Source organism: Astyanax mexicanus, chromosome 17, assembly GCF_023375975.1.
Source record: "Astyanax mexicanus isolate ESR-SI-001 chromosome 17, AstMex3_surface, whole genome shotgun sequence".
NCBI lineage: Eukaryota > Metazoa > Chordata > Actinopteri > Characiformes > Acestrorhamphidae > Astyanax > Astyanax mexicanus.
This window is the reverse complement of record NC_064424.1, coordinates 25,267,268-25,288,533: the sequence shown is the minus strand read 5'-3', so window position 1 is coordinate 25,288,533 and position 21,266 is coordinate 25,267,268. Positions and strand designations below refer to the sequence as shown.

At 37.6% G+C, this 21,266-nt stretch overlaps 2 protein-coding genes across 9 annotated transcripts in view; one reads left to right on the top strand and one right to left on the bottom strand.

Annotated features, from left to right (window-relative positions):
- rpl35 (ribosomal protein L35) overlaps nucleotides 1–21,266 on the bottom strand; it is a 657,733-nt gene that overhangs the window by 537,068 nt on the left and 99,399 nt on the right. The window lies entirely within an intron of this gene.
- On the top strand, nucleotides 522–3,326 carry LOC125782387 (uncharacterized). Its single transcript, XM_049466269.1, has 3 exons — nucleotides 522–1,131; nucleotides 2,498–2,584; nucleotides 2,666–3,326. Exons 1-3 carry the CDS (start codon nucleotides 547–549, stop codon nucleotides 2,735–2,737), a joined length of 744 nt encoding a protein of 247 aa, XP_049322226.1. The 5' UTR covers nucleotides 522–546; the 3' UTR covers nucleotides 2,738–3,326.

The following is a 21,266-nucleotide window of genomic DNA, read 5'->3' as shown; positions in this document are numbered from 1 at the left end:
AGGGTTATTACACCAAATACTGATTTCTGAACTCTTAAAACTCTTAAAATGATGAATATGAACTTGTTTTCTTTGCATTATTTCAGGTCTGCAACATCTTTTTTGTTATTTCAGCCATTTCTCATTTTCTGCAAATAAATGCTCTAAATGACAATAATTTTATTTGAAATTTTGGAGAAATGTTGTCGTAGTTTCATAATTGTAGTTTATAGATTAAAACAACAATGTTAATTTTCTCAAATATTTACCTATAAATAGCAAAATCAGAGAAATGTATACAGAAACTGAAGTGGTCTCTTAATTTGTTTCAGAGCTGTATGTTGCATTTAACATATTCCCCTTCACCTTAAAATTACCAGTGTGGTTCTCAACAGCTTCCTGTTTACGTCATATCTTACTGAAGGTGCAGAATTCAGCTCTTTGCGGTTGGTGGTGCATAACTTGATGTTCACCATTTGTGATGATGCCAAAAGCTCTGCACTCTGAGACTCAGGAAGTTCAGATTTCTCTATTATCAGGTAGTGTTCTACACAGCGTGAATCAGAAATGGGAATGCCACAGATGCTTCAGAAACTGTCCCCGAAGATTAACAAGAAGAATGGATTTTTAATCTTAATCTTAGTTGGTCTTGTTGTTGCGGCTGATTTTGTTGAGAAGGACTTCATGTGCCCTTGTGAAGAAGTCCTTAGATGGGTGTTTTTTGTATTTTACCTGTTCATCCCTGGCTTTATCACCTTAACGGTCACATATTGCATTATGTGTGAGCTGTATAAAGAGGATTTTGCAAGTCAGAAATCTGATGTTGAAAATAAAGGTCAGAAAACTCCTGAAGAAAGACGAGAACAGAGATCCAGCCCGATTGAGGAAACTAACGAGGAGAGTGATGAAGCTGAGAAGAGTGATGAAGCTGAAGGACCTCGGAATTGTAGATTCTTCTTGAAGTGTTGCATTCCGACTGTCGTTTGGATAATCCTGTTCTTCAGTGATGGAAGATTTGTGGCTTGTTTGTGTACAGAGTTAATGGGAGGATATGCTGACAGCAATCCACATCCACCATGGGAATGGTGTCACAAACAACGAAACCTGACCTATGCACAGCAACGTGCAGAGAAATCTCATAAATATTCCAAGGTAAGATGCTAGTCAAATAATCGTATGATATTGAAATATGATTGTGATGTGAAATATTAGTGCATATTCTAGAAACAGGTGTGGATTTAGTGAATTTGAGTCCTAGACAAAATACAGGAAAGGTGCTCCATGTATACACATTTAACATTAACAAATTTCATTAACATCAACAGTAAGCCTTATTAACTGAATGAATAATTTTTCAGTATTGTTTTTTTTTTAAACACCTTTATCAATTTAATGGAAATTCTGACATTTACTTGTGCTTTCTTATTTGGGATTTGTTCCATTTACAAAACAATAGAATCTGCCTTCATAAGAACCGAACTGTTAACAATTCAATAGACTGGTCCATTGACATTAATGGGGCTTGATCAAGTGTTTACATACTGTTGTTGACTAGTGAAAACTTTGTATATGCATTCGTGTTGTTCTTAACTTTTCACTGCTTTAGAGTTTTACATTGGGTTTGTCTGTGATACACACTGCTCAAAAAAATAAAGTGAACATTAAAAAATAACACATCTTAGATCGCAATGAATAAAAATATTCCAGTTGAAAATCAGTCCATAGCATCAGTGCCTTCATCCTGCAGGAACTGCTGACACACTTCAGCCACATGAGGTCTAGCATTGTCCTGCATCAGAAGGAACGCAGGGCCCACTGCACCAGCATATGGTCTCACAATGGGTCTGAGGATCTGTGAAAGAGCACAGGACGCCAATGGCAAATTGGCCAGCCTGTTCTCTGGCAAATGCCAATCCCCCGCACAGTGTTTAGCTGTGAGCATAAGCCCCACTTATGTACGTCGTGCCCTCATACCACCCTCATGGAGTCTGTTTCTGACAGTTTGAGCAGAAACATGCACATTTGTGGCCTGCTGGAGGTCATTTTGCAGGGCTCTTGCACCGCTCCTCCTGTTCCTCCTTGCAAAAATGCAGAGGTAGCGGTCCTGCTGCTGGGTTGTTACCCTTCTACAGCCCCCTCCGTGTCTCCTGGTATCTGCTCCATGCTCTGGACACTGTGCTGACAGACACAGCAAACCTTCTTGCCACAGCTCGCATTGATGTGCCATCCTGGATGAGCTGCCCTACCTGAGCAGCTTCTGTGGGTTGTAGACACCGCCTCATGCTACCTCTATGGTGAGAGAACTGACAAAATGCAAAAGTGACCAAAACATCAGCCAGAAAGGACAGGTTGATTTCAGAGAAGTTTCATTGACTTGGAGTCACATTGTGTTATTTAAATGTTCCCTTTATTTTTTTGAGCAGTGTATATAGTAATTTAACATCAACATCTAAAGTTGTGTAAACTCATGAAATTGTTTGGCTATTCAACACTGCACTGATGTTGTCTTGTGTTCCAGGTGGTCGGGTTTGGTTGTCTCTTCTTTGTCTCGATTATAATAATGATTTATAAATGTCGTGTAATACACAAAGCCAGCAAGCAACAGGTTAGTACTCCAACCAGTGCATGTGTTAATCTGCAATGGTGAAAACTGTACATTCTAACAATCACACTGATATTTTAACAGACACACACACAGACTGCTGTGCAATATGAAGACATACCATTGCAGGAAGGTGCCAGGGCAGATGAAAGCTGAAATCTACAGATGTTCACAAAAGGACCCTACAAGAATTCATTCATCCATTACTGTCAGCATTCTATTATTTTTGAAATGCTTTGTTTGTTTGTTTGCTTGTTTGATTTGCTTTTCAATTTCTCTTTCCAGTTTAAACCCACTAGCTAGAACTGTACCTTATATTCTACCACTGCTAGGAGGATAAAGGCTAGAATGATCTTGCTCTGAGACACATAAAGTTCAACAAATCCTCTTAAACTGTAGCTACTACAGTTAGACGGGAAGAATGTTAAATGCTAATAATGTTATGCCAGCTAATGCTTCAGTGTCTGTGCTGGCTAGCTATTTCATTGATAGAAACCATTCTTAGACAGCTGTGCAGCTTTGGTGCTTCTTTTTGAAACCTCATAATATACTTCTTCAAAATGCAAGTACTTTTAACAGTTAGTAATAGCTGCTGCTCTTGCTTGTATTCAAATTTCTTATAGTTGTGTAGTCATTTTACAAGATACTAAGCAAGCGAACAGCTTTCAGTTTTGTGCTTTTAGTCTTGTAATATTTTGTTCAGGTGTTTGATGGACATGTGTTTTAAATAAAATCTGCAAAAAAGTGAGTTGTGCTGATTTTGTGGTTGTTACTGGACTTTGTGGTGGCCAATCCATGTGTAATCATGCTCCCTGAACCCTGCACTCTTTCACAATTACAGCCTGTTGAATCCTGGCATTGTCATCTTGGAATATGCCCGTGCCATCAGGGAAGAAAAAAATCCATTGATGCAATAACCTGATCTTCATTCTTTCAGCACAAACAGTAGGCATGATGGGTGCATCCCTACACTCGCCTTTCGGGATGTCTGAGATGAAGGCATCTGTTTTTTAATTATATTTTTATTTTATATAAAGCTCTGGTGTGAAAATCACAATATAGCTAAGTAACCAATTATTATCATTAACAAAAATTAACGAAAGAACTAAAACTGAAAGTAAAATAGCGTCAGAAAACCATGAGGAAGCTGCAGAATGGTATTAGAATATGAGCTTGATGGAGATAAAAGCACGTGTTCTGTAGTGAAACAGGAAAAACAGTGGAATAAACACCACGCAGCTATTAATACCTGTGAGTAGCTCATACACCTGAACACCCCACGCGGAAGAATGAACTGATAAATTATTTTTACCTCTCTCTCTTTTTCTCTCTCTCTCTCTTACTCACTCAGAGTTAATCATTTTGGCGAAATGTAGAGTTTACTGAGTTTTTGAGTTTGTTTATGTGTTTCTCAGATTGAGCTCTCTTATATGATATGTAAAAACTAATAAAAATTAGCAAACCCACTCTAAAAACGAACTGAATTGGAGCAGAAAAAGTCAAAACAAAATTAAATTAAACTATAATGAAAATTTCAAAACTATTATAACCTTGTAAGTTACAAATTAAACTGTTTAAAAAAGTTGCACCAGTTAGAATGTTATAATCACACAGCTCTAGCCGAACGTGAGATCCTCCACTTGTCTGCGTTGGACATGCAGCGCTGTGTGCAGCTGTTTTTAAAAAAACATTTTTATTAAATAATAGGTCTGTGCTCCTTCAGTGTTTTAGTGTTAATTAACATTATTCTGAACAGATTTTGCTAATTCAAGCGGCCCGAAAACAGCCAGTTTATGGGTCGGGCTCGGGCTCATAATGACAGAGAACAGGTCGGGTTGGGTCCGGCTCATAATGAGTTTATGGGTCAGGCAGAACGTGCACGGGCTCGGGCCGGGTTGGGTCAGATTTTTGGGGCATGATCTAAGCACTGATGTCTTTTGACAAATATTTATAACAAATGAGAGGCTACTCACTGCATCAGCCATTCTTAAATAATTTGTTGCCAATTGAAACCTAATCACTCATGCTGTAATGATCCAATGGGAGGCTCTTGCGTATTTACTCCAGTTAAATCTAGTTCAATTCAGGTAGTGACTTTTTTGGCCAGGCAGACCTTTTTTATTGTCCAAGCCTCCTCAAAAGACGTACAGGTAAAGAGCACAGTGACTGTCTGGCCAAAAAAAGGTCACCCCCTGGAAATACAGGGATGCACTCACATCAACAGCCAGCATCTCCACTCTCACACACTGCAATCATGCTCTTCAGACCTGTTGCAACAGGACAGGCAACCCAAGCAATTGCTATTTATTAATTGAATGCAACGACAAATCTTGTGAGAGGCTGTTTAAATTGTGTGATGGTCTTTGCAAGTACAACAACACTTATCAGAATCCCCCTCGAGGGGGACCCTCCCAATAGTTACTCACAGTAGTATATAATCAGACTGGAACATGTTCAGCAGTATCTATTCACACCAGCTGTTCAGTGTCTTTAACAGTAGACCAGATAAAGCTACTGACTATCTGACATTAGTTTCACTTTCAAATAATGGTAACAACACACCAAAACCTCAACCTATCCTTTATATTTGACAATATTTGATTACCTTTACAGGTCCTTATACACATCACAGTTTACTTAACTTAACTGAGTTTTTCTATGGTTATATATTTTTTTAGCCATGCTCTGGCTGAACTCTGTGTGCTGTGAAAGAGATAAGCTGCCCCACCACCTTCTTTAACAGATCAATTCCCTTTCTTTTTTCACTAATTTGCATGGCTCATTTCTCATTTGCATTTTTTATTGCCCAAGACTCATCAAAAGACATAAAGGTAAAGGGGACAGTGTCCTAGACAGCTCAGTTAAACACAAAATTAGCACTAACATGGAGAAATTCAGACTAAACACTACACATCTCACATTTCATTTCCTAACTGCACACTGGATAATTGGTATTTGCATGCACCAACAACCTTTTACACTCCAACAGCAAATACATTTGAACTGCAGTTTCACAGTTTCAGTTCACACGTTTCTGCTATACACAGCGTTCACTAATGCATATGTGACAACCACATCCTGCCATAGACAAGAGTTGCATCTGTGAAGCATATGATTAACTCCTATATGTAAAGCTTGAAAGGTTCCAAGAAGAGGGTTTCACACTAGTCAATCTGTTCCATACCTGAACATGAATCCACCCCAGTATGATCACTAACCATGCATGAGCATAAAACTGGAGCATGACGTCTGCAAAGCTGCATTTGTAAAAAATTGACAAATCAAATCAAATTTATTTATACAGTGCTTTTTACATCTCATGTTGTCACAAATCAGCTCTGTGGTAGCAGGGCAGAGATTTAGACAAAACACTGAACATACGATACAGAACCCCCAGTGAGGCAGAGGCAAGAAAAAAACTCTCAGAACGAAACCTTGGGAGGAAGCGAGGCTCACATGTACCTTTTATGTACCATTAAGGATAATATGTAAAGGGAGACCCATCCTCCTCTGGTCAGACAACTTATAAATTAGTAAAAAAAATCCTTACACTTCCACATGGATTTAATATATTTAGGTGAACAGCCACACTAGCAATGAAATAAGTAAGAAAATTTCTAGTTGGAGTTCATTTAAACTTTGATGTAATCTGTAGTGGAGAGTGAGCAACACGTCTGAGGGAGGTGGCCTAAACTAAGCGTTCAGCAGCTGATCTGTGGTGGGTGACGAGGAAGTCTGACTTCCAGAAACTTCCATCAGTCTGGCCGGACAGGTGACAGGAGAACCTGAGGTTCGGACATTCATCAGTATCGGGCCGGACAGGTGGAGGACAGAAGGATGGATTTTTTTTTACTGGATTTTCGAAGAACAGACAACATGCAACATTATCAGTGTGGCTAATGACTCTGAATAAAACAGCCTAACTAAAAGGAGCGAGCATCCTTGTAACAAGCAGCAGCATCACTGTTTTGCATACCTAATAAATCTCAAGGCATGTGAGAATGCTGTGTGTCAGCATGCCCAGAACCACTTTGAATAATACAATCTTCTAGATCTGGACAGCAATCTCAAAACCGTTTTCATTAGCGGGGGGAGTAATCCAGAATTGGGTATCTTAAAAATATAATACACAGCACCAAGGGGTTTAATATTGGGGAGGGACATATTTGCTAATCTGAGCCAAAGCCCACCCAATAGTGTTGTCATGAATGACCCAGGCAGGGAGACGAGGAGACGGACGCAAGTGCAGGTAGGGCGAAATAAATAAATAATTTATTAAATAAATAACAAAGAAACAAGGAACAAGTAAACAAGTAACAAAGATAAACCAAAAACCTATAACCAAAATAAACAGTGAAACAAAATAACATAAACCTAAACAAACAAGAGATACTAGAAATAAACTTACAGGGCTAGGGAAATAAATACAAGGAAATAAACTAATAAACACAAAGCAGGGGTATCTACAAGGAGCTAAGGGAGACGGAAATAAACAAGAAACTAGAAACATGAACAAGGAATAAACACAGAAACTAAGACGTGAAGAACCGAGGCTATGAAACACTGAGATAAACTATGAAGTACAGAGAGAGAGACGAAACAACAGGGGAAGGTACAAAGACCGACCAAGGACAAGAGACAAAGGAAGGCTTTATAGAACACAAGGGAAGTGGAAACACCTGGGGCTAGGGGGCGGAGCTACAAATTAGAAACACGTGGTGGAAAACTACTGACAGGAGACACAGAGGGGCACAGGTCACGTGGGAATAACACAGAGACATGAGACAAGACCAGGACGTGACAAGTGTCTTAGAACAACATTTGTGGAATTACATTTAATCACAAATAATAAATTTTTTCTGTATTCTGTTTATTATTAGTTACATCCATGTAAATGTCACTTTACAACCTAAACATGTTACTCCACATTACATTTACTTTTAGAAAACAATATGCGTGCAATGTCTGAATTATATACAAATGACAAAAACTAATCAGGTGTTAAAATAATATTACAGATTTGGTTGTTAATATTATTATTATTATTATTATTATGATTGGCATGTCAATTCTGTTGTATATTTACATTTTCACCACTCAGTTCTTACATATTCTACTGCATATTCCCACTGTTCTGCATATTCAAGAGCTTTCTCTGTTTAAAGGCACTTAATAAAGTAAGTGGTGGTATGATATGTCTAATAAACTGCTGGATTTACATAATGATTGATTTAGGCTTCATAGGGGGCTAAAGGATTTTAACAGGTAAACTCAATAAAGGATTGTTCATCAGCTGATTATTTGGATCCAGTGGAAAACACAATTTAGAGGCAGTAATCAAGGTTAAGAAACTGCTTTAAACTACAAACATAAAGTACTGTACTAAATACTGCATATCCACAGCATTCAGCTTCTAGCTAACTAGTTTTTTTCACTCACTGTAATTTACAGTAAGTTCTGCAATCCTAAATTAATAAACACAGTTTGAAAATGAAATGTGTTGGGAAACAATATCATTTTCAAATCCACAAATCCACCTGGTTTCTAATATTTACTATATTAGATTGTACATTTTTATCTACACTTTACTGGAGTAATTATTTTTCAGACCATGTTTTACCTCTGCTCCTACATGTTCACACAGTTATCTGTACTTTCTACTCCTTCCCCTCAATACTTCTATTAAAAAAATATCTCCATCAGGATAGAGTGAATCTGATATTGGTTAGATAAAAAAGTATAAACAAATACTATCTTTTATACACGATCTGTCACACCTGTACACATCACGACCGCGCTCCAGCAAGAACATCCCTGATTTTTCAACATTAACATTTTAATATAATATTATAGTCAATATGGCTTTTAGAAAAAATGTGTTTTGGGAAGGTTATTTTTTTCTAGTGCACTATAGGCCCCTGTGGCACGACCTAAGCCTTTGTCCTTAATGGCTTCTTTTTCCCCCTTACATTATTTTTATCTTTATACTTTAAGTAAATTTGACACCAGAACTTTTACACTTAAGTTGATACTTCAACTTGCACAGAAATATTTAAACTCTAGTATCTATATGTCACACAAGACCAGACAGTACGATCCAAACGCAGGTTTAATTAATCCAATATCAAAAAATAAATGTGTGAGTAATGAACAGATAGAGAACAGGTGAGCAGATTAAAACTGGGGAGAGAGCGACCTCCTGTGTCTAGGAGGTGAACTGCCAGGGTCGGTCGTGACACCATACTTCCACCTGAGTAATGAATGTGAATACTTTTGACGCCTTTATCCCAGTGTAAGTTAAGAGTGTCTATTGACAAGAACATGGTAATATGGTTATAAATAAATATACCATGTTTTGCAAGCAGATTTTTAGGAAAATTGCCATAGTATAAAAACACTCAAATTTAGAAATCTAAATAAAAGAAAAGTTTACTTGTTTCCAATCAGAACAGTGGGATATGGAGACCTAGTATTACACTGCCACCTAGTGGTCAGGCTGAATTAAAACATCTTGTGTACCAATAAGGAAAAATATAAAGCTTTTGGGTAAAACATATCATTCTAATGTTTATTAAAAACAGAATGAGGCCTACAAAGAAAAGAACACGGTACCTACTACAATCAAATATGGTGGAGGTTCAAATTAAATTTGGGATTGTTCATGCTCAAGACATTATGAAATCTGAAAATTAAGAAGTAACAAATCCGTTTACTCATGTTGTCCAGCCCCAAGATAACACATGTAATGGCAAAGATTGTAAAACCAGGCACAAGTCCAGCATGAAAGAATGTTTGTTCTATTCATGCAAGGGCAAACAAAGTTCAGTTCCACCAATTTCTCAACAACTGGGTAAGGCTAAGAAAAAACATAGCTCTCTACGGGGCTCTTTTTAAGCTTGTCTCTAAAAAATAAAATAAAAAATCATTGTAGCATGCACCGTGAGTCAGGGACGAAAAAACTAAAAATGAGCATGTGTGGTGATGAGTTACAGAGATAAAAGGTTCTTGTCTTCCTGTGTGGTAAGCAGGCAGTACGAATTTTAGTTTCATATTTAAAAACATGCTTTGCACACACACTACTATTAAAGTTGGATTAAAACACATCAGCTGTGCATGGTCTGGTGTGATCACTTTGAAAAAACGACTTGAGAGGTGTTTCATTAACAAATCATAAAGTAACAACATATATAAAACTACTACCAGTATCATGCATTCTTAATTTCAGAAATATCCAGTCAAAATGAAAACTGTTATTAAATGTATATTTACAGCAAACAGTCATGGCCAACAGTGTTGGCACCCCTGAAACTATCTCTCCTAGAAAATGATTGCAATTACATGTTTTGAAGTATATGGTCATTCTCAAGCTGGAAGATCCATGATGTAGCACTGAAAAGTGGCCATATGAAATGTGCCATATTATTCAGCCCCTTGTGTTTATACTTTGTATCGCCAACTTTTGCTGCAATTACAGCAGCAAGTCGCTTGTAGCTGCAAGTCCATTGTAGATTTTGCTTTATGTTTTGGATGATTGTCTTGTTGGAAGATAAATCTCCGTCCCAGTCTCAGGTCTTTTGCGGACTCCAACAGGTTTTCTCCTAGAATGGTCCTGTATTTGGCTCCATCAATCCTATCAATTTTAACCATCTTCCCTGTCCCTGCTGAGGAAAAGCAAGTCCAGACCATGATGCTGCCACCACCATGTTTCATTTTGGGGATGGTGTGTACAGGGTGATGAGCTGTGTTGCTTTTACGGCAAACATAATGTTTTGCATTGTGGCCAAAAAGTTTTTGCTTTCATCTGACCAGAGTACCTTGTTGTCTCACTTGTTGTTGATTCTACACAAAAAAATACAATTTCATATATTTGTATGTTTGAAGCCTGAAATGTGGCAAAAGTTTGAAAAATTCAAGGGGCCAAATACTTTTGCAAGGCACTGTAAGTTCCAGTTTCAAAAAGCTAGGTTTCGTCCTACATCAGGGGTCTTCCAGCTGGACAATGACCCCAAATATACTTCAAAACGAGTAATTGCAGTCATTTTCTAGGATAGATAGTTTCAGGGCTATGACTGTTTGCTGTGAATCTACATTTTGTCTTTGACTGGATATTTCTGAAGTTAAGAATGCATGATCCTGGTAGAAGTAGTTTTATATATGTTGTTTCTGTATGATTTGATATTGAAACACGTCTCAAGTCATTTATTCAAAGAGTTCACAAAGCCACTAGACCAGACCTGGTCATTATACGGCCCGCGGGCCGTGAGATTGTTGGTAAATAAAAGGAAATAGTAAATCTGTCGCGCTATCCGCACCAAAAACCTGTGTGCACGTCTAAACAGTGTATTACGGTAGCCGCGTGCACAGCGGAGCTGGAGTTGCGGAGGCACGCGCTTCTCCTGCAGAGACTGAAAATAGAATAGAAAATAGTTTTACACCTAAATAAACATGATTTATCCAGATCTAATCAACTAATATACACCAGAAATACAACAGGTAGATCAGGTAGCTACAACATCTGTAGATCAGTGTAACATTTTAGAAATGTTTGTCATATAAATTAAGCAAATCAAATGGTTATCAAATGATAACTGCTGAACATTGTGTAACATTGTTCATTGTATTCAATATGTATGTTTCCAGTAGTAATACTGAAAAATAATACAAGAGTTTGGAGTCCTATAAAACAGAAAAATCAATGAGTTATTATATCGCATGACTAAATTCTTCTCTAAAGATATCTTTCTCATGTATTCAAGACATATATTTCCAGTGATATTACTGTATCATTTTACAGTAATGGGATGCCAAACAAAAAAAACTATATTCAGTTGTTCACATAATACACTTGTTCATGCCCAAAACAGGCTAGTTTTCTCTCACTGAACACAAAAAAAGAACTGAGGTAGAAAAAATATACAAATACATTTATTGCAAGTTACATGTTCATTGCATCACTGTAATGTTTCAAGTGATGCTGGTCTTTGATAAATGTCATCACATGTTTATTACATAATTATATAATCCACTACATTTAATTGTATTATTGTAATGTTTCATTTACTGTTTTTTTTTATATAAAAAGGGTAATTATAAATATATACATAAAATTATAAATATGTATATATATATATATATATATATATATATATATATATATTCGGCAGAACCGAGTTAAGTATATTAGTCTGGCCCTCTAAAACCGTGGCAATTTCTTATGTGGCCCCTTGGGAAAATTAATTGCCCACCCCTGCACTAGACCATGAAGAGCTGATGTGTTTTAATCCTACTATAATAGATTTGTGTGTGCAAAGCATGTTTTCGATTATGAAACTAAAATTCGTACTGCCTGCTTACCACACAGGAAGACAAGAACTTTTTATCTGTGGAACTCATCACCACCCATGCTCATTTTTGTTTTTCCTCCTTGGTGCACAGTGCATGCTACAATGATTAAAAAAAAAAATGTCAAAGAGGCGAGCTATGTTTTGTTCAATCTTATCCTCCCTGTTGTTGAGAAATTGATGGAACTGGGCTTTGTTTGCCCTTGCGTGTACAAAAGAAACATTGTTTCATGCTGTACCTATGTTTTTGGGCCTGGTTTTACAATCTTTGCCCTAACATATGTTGTCCTGGAGCTGGACAATAAGTGTAAACGGTTTGGTTACTCTTTTATTTTACTTTGTACGTGGGAGGTCTTCGTCCTGCTTGATGGCAGATATGTAGCCTGTGCATTTTCATACTGGGAAGGAATTTACACAAATGATTCGATTCCTTGGTGTAAGCCAGTGGGAAATGGATCTGAAATTGCGAAACGCCGTCTTGAAACACAGGAGTTCTTTTTTTGGTCTGAGGTGAGTGATGACAGGCTGAGATGTTTGTAACTGAACATGTATAGCTCGTATATCAAAGGTTTTGGGACTTTTGGGATGTTTTTTAAGGCATTACTAGTGATAGGGGGAGTCCTATTAAATGGGTTGGGTAATTGGCTGTATAACTTGGGAGAAAATGGGAAACAAATTAGAAGTAAAATAAAAAAAATGTTTTGGGACATTTTGCCTTCTACAAGGGTCTGTTTAATAATTTGGACAACATTAAACCTATTGTTTTCCAGTACCACACCTCTGAAAGTGTAAAATCATTAAAATATTGATATGAGAATGACATCACACGGCTTTAATAGAAAATGCATGGCCAAATTATACATACAAGGTCAGGTTTAAACACCCATGATCTCTGCACAAATATTATTTAGCAAGCTGCATCTTAACCGGAGGCTTTTGATAACTGTTTTGGCAGAATTGTATTTGGATGTTTGTCCTCTTTTTTTGGCAGTACTGGTAGTTCAATTTAATTTTGTTGGTTTTCTGACTGATCTCTGATTGGGCTCTAAGTCATTGTGCTGTTGGAACAGCAAAATGGTTTCAACTCTGTTGGTTTGAAGGTTTGAGGTTTATCCTCAAGATTATGTATTGCCTGTCAGCCACAGTCTATGATGCTAACACTATTTATTAATTTATTAATGCGTGATTCAGTGTTCCTGGGGTTAAAAGCCCCCCTTTACTCTAAAAGAATGGTCTCCTCTTACCATAAAACTTTCCTCCAGAAGGCTTTTTTTTATTAGTACCCTCCTTTGTGTAAGGTTCGGCATAACCTCAAACCATTTGGTATTCACCAATATCTTTAAATAATTTAAAATAGGTCTTTAATTAGAAAAGTTTCTGAGACAAATTTCTGCATCAGATTCAAGACATGGCACAAACATAATACATTTGTATGTTGACATGAGTTTGTTCTCGTGCAGACAGAAAATCATACACGGACACAGCTTAGTTGGTTGTTGCTCTCTCTCTATCTCTTTCTACCCCTCTGTCTTTGTCCTTCTGACTTACTAAGACATTTTTGTAGGACCTTACATACTTAAGAAACTGCTTTGAACACTGCATGGGGGTGCAGGAGAAGGAAAGATAAGAATTTAGGTAGGGGTATGTGGGGACATTATCTTTAGGGGGGTTGATGGTCATCAGATGGTCGTCACCTTGGTTGGGGTTTCAAATTATCATATAAACCGCTTATAAACAAACGGTAAGCAAAATCAACTTTCTCCAGAGACAGATGACCATCAACTCTTTTCAGGTGGTTTAGGGTTGCAATGTTATCAGTATAAATGGGAAAAGGGGGATAGAGAGTGAGACAGTTGAAAACCTTAAGAAAGCGCAATTTGTTGTTGAAGGCAATGCACACTAATTTTAACTATATTAAAGCAAGCTGTATGATTTAAATATGTCCCAGGAAAAATAACACTTAAAACCTTCACGTGCCTATAGTGTGTAGTATTTAAAATTCTTTGTGGTTGAAATATAATGTACAACATTTCACATTTCTAAACTAACGTATGTCAGAAGAAGCATTAGGTTGTTGACCAGAGACCCTTTACAGTCTACTGAATCGACAGAGAGTGGGAGAGTGGATATATTACTTCAGCTACTGAGGGTTTTTAATGTGAACAGTATTTTGTGCAATGTAAATAGACTATGCAGTTATATTTATTATGTTTCGTATTTTGTGTTTCCAGGTTTTTGGATTCGTCCTGATAATAGAAGTTTTTCTCTTGTTAACATTGCTGTACTGCAAGGGTGGTCAAGGCCCTAAGGCACAGGCACAACAGGAAACACATTTGGAACTTTTGCAATACCAACTTGAAAATGTACCTGTCAGCGATCTACTGGAAATGACAACAAATGAAAATGAAGTTTAAAGAACAGTGTTGACTCCTTGTTTGGGTAGTTGTTTGAAAAATGCATTAAAATGAAAGTAAAACAGTGTAATTCAAATGAAATGGCAGACTGTGATATGGAATAGATTTTAATTCAAGTGGTAAACATATAAGAGTTGTTCAGAATATATAATTCCAGCACTTATCTGTATAGTACGTCTTTAATTTTTGCAAATATGAATATTTTACATTTTATATTAATAGGACGGTGTCTGCGTGTCCTTTTAATTTGCTACATTATTATATAAGACTTTTTAGCGGTGCATATAATTACAGGTATGATATTAAAATATAAAGTAAAAATAATGACTATGATACAATGTTTTCTTTTTGACATAAAAAGAATCAGACAGTTTGAGTGGTCCAGTGGGCTAAGCGATGCCACTATGTTCAGTAGATCGCTGTTCGAATTCTATTTATGTAGCTTGCCATCAGCCACCGGAGCCCTGACAAAGCACAATTGGCCTTGCTCTCACTGGGTGGGTAGATGGCGCTCTCTCCCCACATCACTCCAAAGGGTGATGTTGATCAGCACAAGGCATCTGTGAGCTGATGTATCGGAACAGGGTCGCTGCGCTTTGCTCTGAGCGCACTGGCTACTTGACAATGCTGCATTAGTTTGTTGGAGGAGGCATTTGCTAGTCTTCACCCTTCTGGTGTTTGGGCATTACTAATGATAGGGGGAGTCCAAAGGAGTGGGTTGGGTAATTGGTTGTGTAAATTGGGGAGAAAATGTGATAAAAATTAGAAAAAAATGCATAGCACTGACTTCCATTCATATTTAAGAATGTTTTTTTCACATTCGGTAAAGTTGAAAATATGGAGATTTTGCTGACAATTACATGCATTGCTCCTCAGTTTAATGTAATATTTTTTTATACTATTAAAATGCCTTCTGTGCCCACTGTTATCTGATAATCATGCATATTTCCTGTAGGTTACTGTAGTTACTGTATATATTTTGTCTGTTTTTACTATTTTTATTCTCTTCCTTTTCTATTCGCATTTTTTTCTGTAAAGCCTTTGGAGAAACTTTGTTTTAAAAAAGTGATATGTAACAGCTTCTTCTTATTTCTATTTTACTCTTTATCTTACAGTCTTTCATTTTAACATGTTCTAAATAAATGTAATTATTTGTAAATGTCATTGACTGAACCATTTTATGTTAGTAAGAAGCCTGCATTTGTCATCATAGGCTGTTTATGCATGTGTATTTTACATATTTTTCTTTATTTCTCTTTCTATTATAAACACAATAAGTGCTTTGTTAACTGTGTCCTATTGGTTTGTATGTGTCACAGAGCAGACGAAAGACCTGGTTTGGGGGGGTCTGCATTTACTGTAGAACATTTGAGTTCATCAGTAATGTCAATCAACGCACGTCCATGAACACCCAAAAAACACACACACACATTTATGCACAAGCCAGCACACGTAGGCACAGACATGCAGACAGACAAATGCAGACACACACAGACTTGTGGTTAATCCTTCCTGTTTGTTCTCACATTCAAAACTCAAATCTTCTTGACAGACATGCCACTTTCACACTGTGGTTTTTCATACTCTTGGTAGCTGTCAGATGATACCAAATTTAAAACAGACAGACAGACCCCTGCATGTTACATTCAGTGCTGCCACTGATATTGTTGGATTGCCAGCCATTAGGAAAGCAAAAATGATCAAAGGCTCTGCGGGAGAAAAACTTTGTAAATAAGGACACTAATATAAAAAAGATAATGCCAATCAGCAGTGTTTAAACTCTAATTAAGAAGAAAGCCATTACTATGCCAGTGCCACAAGACAGCCTGCTAATATGCATCATACATCATACAGCCTGCTAATATGCATTATTAACCTAATTGTTAATTTCCTGCACAACACAAAACAAACAAACAAACAAAATAAAAACCTATATCAACATCAAGTCATTCTTTCAAAATGCACGCTCTCTGTTTCAGAACTACGTACAATCAATTCCAGTGCAACCACTGTCAAAATAATAACAGCTAGTGACATTGCTGAAACACTTTACTTTGGCCACAAATTGTCTACAAATGGTTGAGTGATATTTATTATATAGAACTGTAGAGTAGAGTCTGTGGCAGTTATTCAATAAATAGAATGAAACTACTCCTCTCCCTTATCCTGACCCAACTATTCCTCTCCCTTATCCTGACCCAACTATTCTTCTCCCTTATCCTGACCCAACTATTCCTCTCCCTTATCCTGACCCAACTATTCTTCTCCCTTATCCTGACCCAACTATTCCTCTCCCTTATCCTGACCCAACTATTCCTTTCCTTTATCCTGACCCAACTATTCCTCTCCCTTATCCTGACCCAACTATTCCTCTCCCTTATCCTGACCCAACTATTCCTCTCCCTTATCCTGACCCAACTATTCCTTTCCTTTATCCTGACCCAACTATTCCTCTCCCTTATCCTGACCCAACTATTCCTCTCCCTTATCCTGACCCAACTATTCTTCTCCCTTATCCTGACCCAACTATTCCTCTCCCTTATCCTGACCCAACTATTCCTCTCCCTTATCCTGACCCAACTATTCTTCTCCCTTATCCTGACCCAACTATTCCTTTCCTTTATCCTAACCCAACTAATCCTCTCTCTTATCCTGACCCAACTATTCCTCTACTTTATCCTGACCCAACTATTCCTCTTTCTTATCCTGACCCAACTATTCCTTTCCATTATCCTGACCCAACTATTCCTTTTCTCTTATCCTCACCCAACTAATCCTCTCCCTTATCCTGACCCAACTAATCCTCTCCCTTATCCTGACCCAACTAATCCTCTCCCTTATCCTGACCCAACTATTCATTTCCTTTATCCTAACCCAACTATTCCTCTCCCTTATCCTGACCCAACTATTCCTTTCCTTTATCCTAACACAACTATTCCTCTCCCTTATCCTGAACCAACTATTCCTTTCCTTTATCCTAACCCAACTATTCCTCTCCCTTATCCTGACCCAACTATTCTTCTCCCTTATCCTGACCCAACTATTCCTCTCCCTTATCCTGACCCAACTATTCATTTCCCTTATCCTGACCCAACTATTCCTTTCCTTTATCCTAACCCAACTATTCCTCTCCCTTATCCTGACCCAACTTTGCCTTTCCTTTATCCTAACCCAACTATTCCTCTCCCTTATCCTGACCCAACTATTCCTCTCCCTTATCCTGACCCAACTATTCCTCTCCCTTATCCTGACCCAACTATTCCTCTCCCTTATCCTGACCCAACTATTCCTCTCCCTTATCCTAACCCAACTATTCCTCTCCCTTATCCTGACCCAACTATGCCTTTCCTTTATCCTAACCCAACTATTCCTCTCCCTTATCCTGACCCAACTATTCCTCTCCCTTATCCTGACCCAACTATTCCTCTCCCTTATCCTGACCCAACTATTCCTTTCCCTTATCCTGACCCAACTATTCCTTTCCCTTATCCTGACCCAACTATTCCTTTCCTTTATCCTAACCCAACTATTCCTCTCCCTTATCCTGACCCAACTATTCCTTTCCTTTATCCTAACCCAACTATTCCTCTCCCTTATCCTGACCCAACTATTTCTCTCCTTTATCCTGACCCAACTATTCCTCTCCCTTATCCTGACCCAACTATTCCTTTCCTTTATCCTAACCCAACTATTCCTCTCTCTTATCCTGACCCAACTATTCCTCTCCCTTATCCTGACCCAACTATTCCTTTCCCTTATCCTGACCCAACTATTCCTTTCCTTTATCCTGACCCAACTATTCCTCTCCCTTATCCTGACCCAACTATTCCTTTCCCTTATCCTGACCCAACTATTCCTCTCCCTTATCCTGACCCAACTATTCCTTTCCTTTATCCTGACCCAACTATTCCTTTCCTTTATCCTGACCCAACTATTCCTTTCCTTTATCCTGACCCAACTATTCCTCTCCCTTATCCTGACACAACTATTCCTTTCCTTCATCCTGACCCAACTATTCCTCTTTATCCTGACCCAACTATTTCTTTCCTTTATCCTGACCCAACTGTTCCTCTCCTATATCCTAACCCAACTATTCCTCTTTCTTACCCAGACCCAACTATTCCTCTTTCTTATCCTGACCCAACTATTCCTCACCCTTATCCTGACCCAACTATTCCTCTTTCTTATCCTGACCCAACTATTCCTCTCCCTTATCCTGATGCAACTATTCCTCTCCCTTATCCTGACCTAACTATTCCTCTCCCTTATCCTGACCCAACTATTCCTCTCCCTTATCCACATAATTTATTTCTCTCTCTCTCTGATCCTATAGCTAGACTTAGTCACAAACTCAGTCCACACAATCCTCTTTTTTATGTGTCCATGTCACTGACAGCACCTGGCTATGTCCCATGCTAAGACCAGATCAAGCTGAGGTTTGCTTATAATAGCCTTTTATTTATTATTAATAATCTGAACATTCAAAATTATGTATCCATTTTAATAGACTTACACCTGCTATAGCTGCAGAAGTAATTGTTTATGCTGTATTTAACGTTTGGAACATGACATTAAATTTTGCCATGCTGTAGGCATCTGTAAATAAGATAAGAAAGATCCAGAATTGTGATAGTGGGTACTCTTGGTTGTCCATAAATTGTAAGCATGTTTTAAACATAAAATTGGTTTGAACTGGTTGGTGCCTTACATGTAGTGGTCATTGTGTATTAAGTACAGGTATTGTGCATGTAAACAATAGAGGAAAACTGTAAGCTTTTCAGGTCCAGTCAATAACTGCAAATGATGAAGTGATACAAATTCCACTGTAAAAAAATGCTAGGGCCTTAAAGGAAAACAAATGAACCAAAAACTGTCAAAAATGTTTTGTAAAAAGAGAAAAAAAAACATTAGTATATTGTAAAAGCAGTGGTGTGCAGTTAGTATAGTGGATACCTCTGCAACATCCCCTGCCGACCTAAACATAGTTGAATATTATAATAACTATATATTCTCTGTCTCGACTTAGTTATATGAATTTAATACACATTAACAGGCCACAAACACAGCTAGAAACAACAAAAGTCCATGTACCATGTACAACAAAACACAACAATCAATGCTTAATGGTCCTACAAGTACAGCCATTCAACAAAGATCACTCATTTGTATGCTTACAGTATGCCAGAACAGCCAAAACATTAAGTTCACACAAAAACTCACCAGTCAGGCGGCTTATTTTTATGAATTAGTTTCACATTGAAGGGCAGCCTTGAAAAGGGCTTTTTAATTAGAAATGACACAATATCTGTCTCATTTGCAGCCGCTATTATATAATATGTAGCTAACTATTGACCTAAGCCAGCATGCACGCGGTTTTACAAATAACCAATGCGTAGCACCTTCAACAGAATGTTGAGAAGGGGTTAGACAGCCATGGCCCTGCCCCCGTAGTGAAAATCATGAATCTGATTGGTTAGATTTTCCTATGACTTTGCTAGTAGACTCATTACTATACCCTTCACAAAATCAGTAGAAGGGGCAAACAGACACAGGGGCAGAAGCCATGTTTTTTATTTTAGTTAATTTATGAAATATATGCTTAAAATTTACAATAACGATGAAATAATATGTATTAGACATTTTTACCCCTTCTCTGAAGGGTTAGAAGGGCCTTACTGCACACCACTGTGTAAAAGTATATTATAAAAAATCTTATTTTTTAAGATTTCTTTTTTTTTTTTTCAATTAGTAAAGCACAATTTTGTATAGTGTTACAAAAACCAGCTTAATATTGGAAAAGCAGGTCTCAGTTTCAGCACTGAAGAGAAGAATTAGAAGTCTGACAGTGGAAGTATAGTAAAAAACGTTTGTAAACGTGTGTATACATAGTGATATAATGGCTGCACACACTGTGATGTTGAGTTTGTATTGCTCTATATAATGTAGGGATTTGTGTTTAGAGTTCGGCTAAAAGTGTGTTTTAGAAAAGCGAATTGAGTCTAAAGCAGAGAAAGAGCTTAAAGTTTAGTGTACCAGGTTAACAGATTGAGTTAGGTTGAGTAATTAGTTCCCAAAATTGTGTTACAAGTACCATTTTTGGGTCTCACTATGGGCCCTATTTTAGCGATAGCGATATTTAGTCTATAGGACACCAGTCAATTGTGAATCACGCAGCTGGATTTAGGGGCGTGTCCTTTGTCTTTGGCATTGTGAAGGTGCAAAAAATACACCTTCTGCACAAAAGGCATGAACTCATTCTCTTAATGATTCATGGGTGTGTTTTTGGGCATAATGTGAAATAAACCAATCAGTTTGCAAGTAGTCATTTCCTTTAAGAGGCAGCTGTGTTCTGACTTTGGCGTGTTGGGATCTTGAGAGCGTTGTGCTTTGTGCATCTCAGTAGAGGATACTGACCTGCACGTTCACGCTGTGAAGATACACCCGCAGCTCGTTTACGGAAATTTTTTTTTATTCTGTTTATTGTTTATGTAAAAGCTGGGTTTGCAACACTGAATAACTGAAATTATTTTCACTTTCAAATTGTGGAAAAGCACACCAAAACCTCAACCTGTCCTTTATAATTGACAATATTTGATTAACTTTACAGGTCCTTACTTATCTTAAGTTTATTTAACTGAACTGAGTTTTATATCAGTACCCTTGCTCTGAACTTGCTCTGTTCTGCGCGATGAAAAACAGAGGAGATGAAGTGCAAAAGAGACGAGGCACGCTCTGCCATGCATCTCCTGCAGCCAGCGGCATTTTAGAGCGCTGGACGAGACTTTAATTAATTAATTCATATATTTTATATTTTAATAAATGTGATCTGGTGAAAAGAAATTAATGCTAACCTATAGCTTTATAGATCTGTGTATTTCGCTTTTTGAATAATTGATGGACAATGCAAGACACAAGAGCATGGTGGCAATG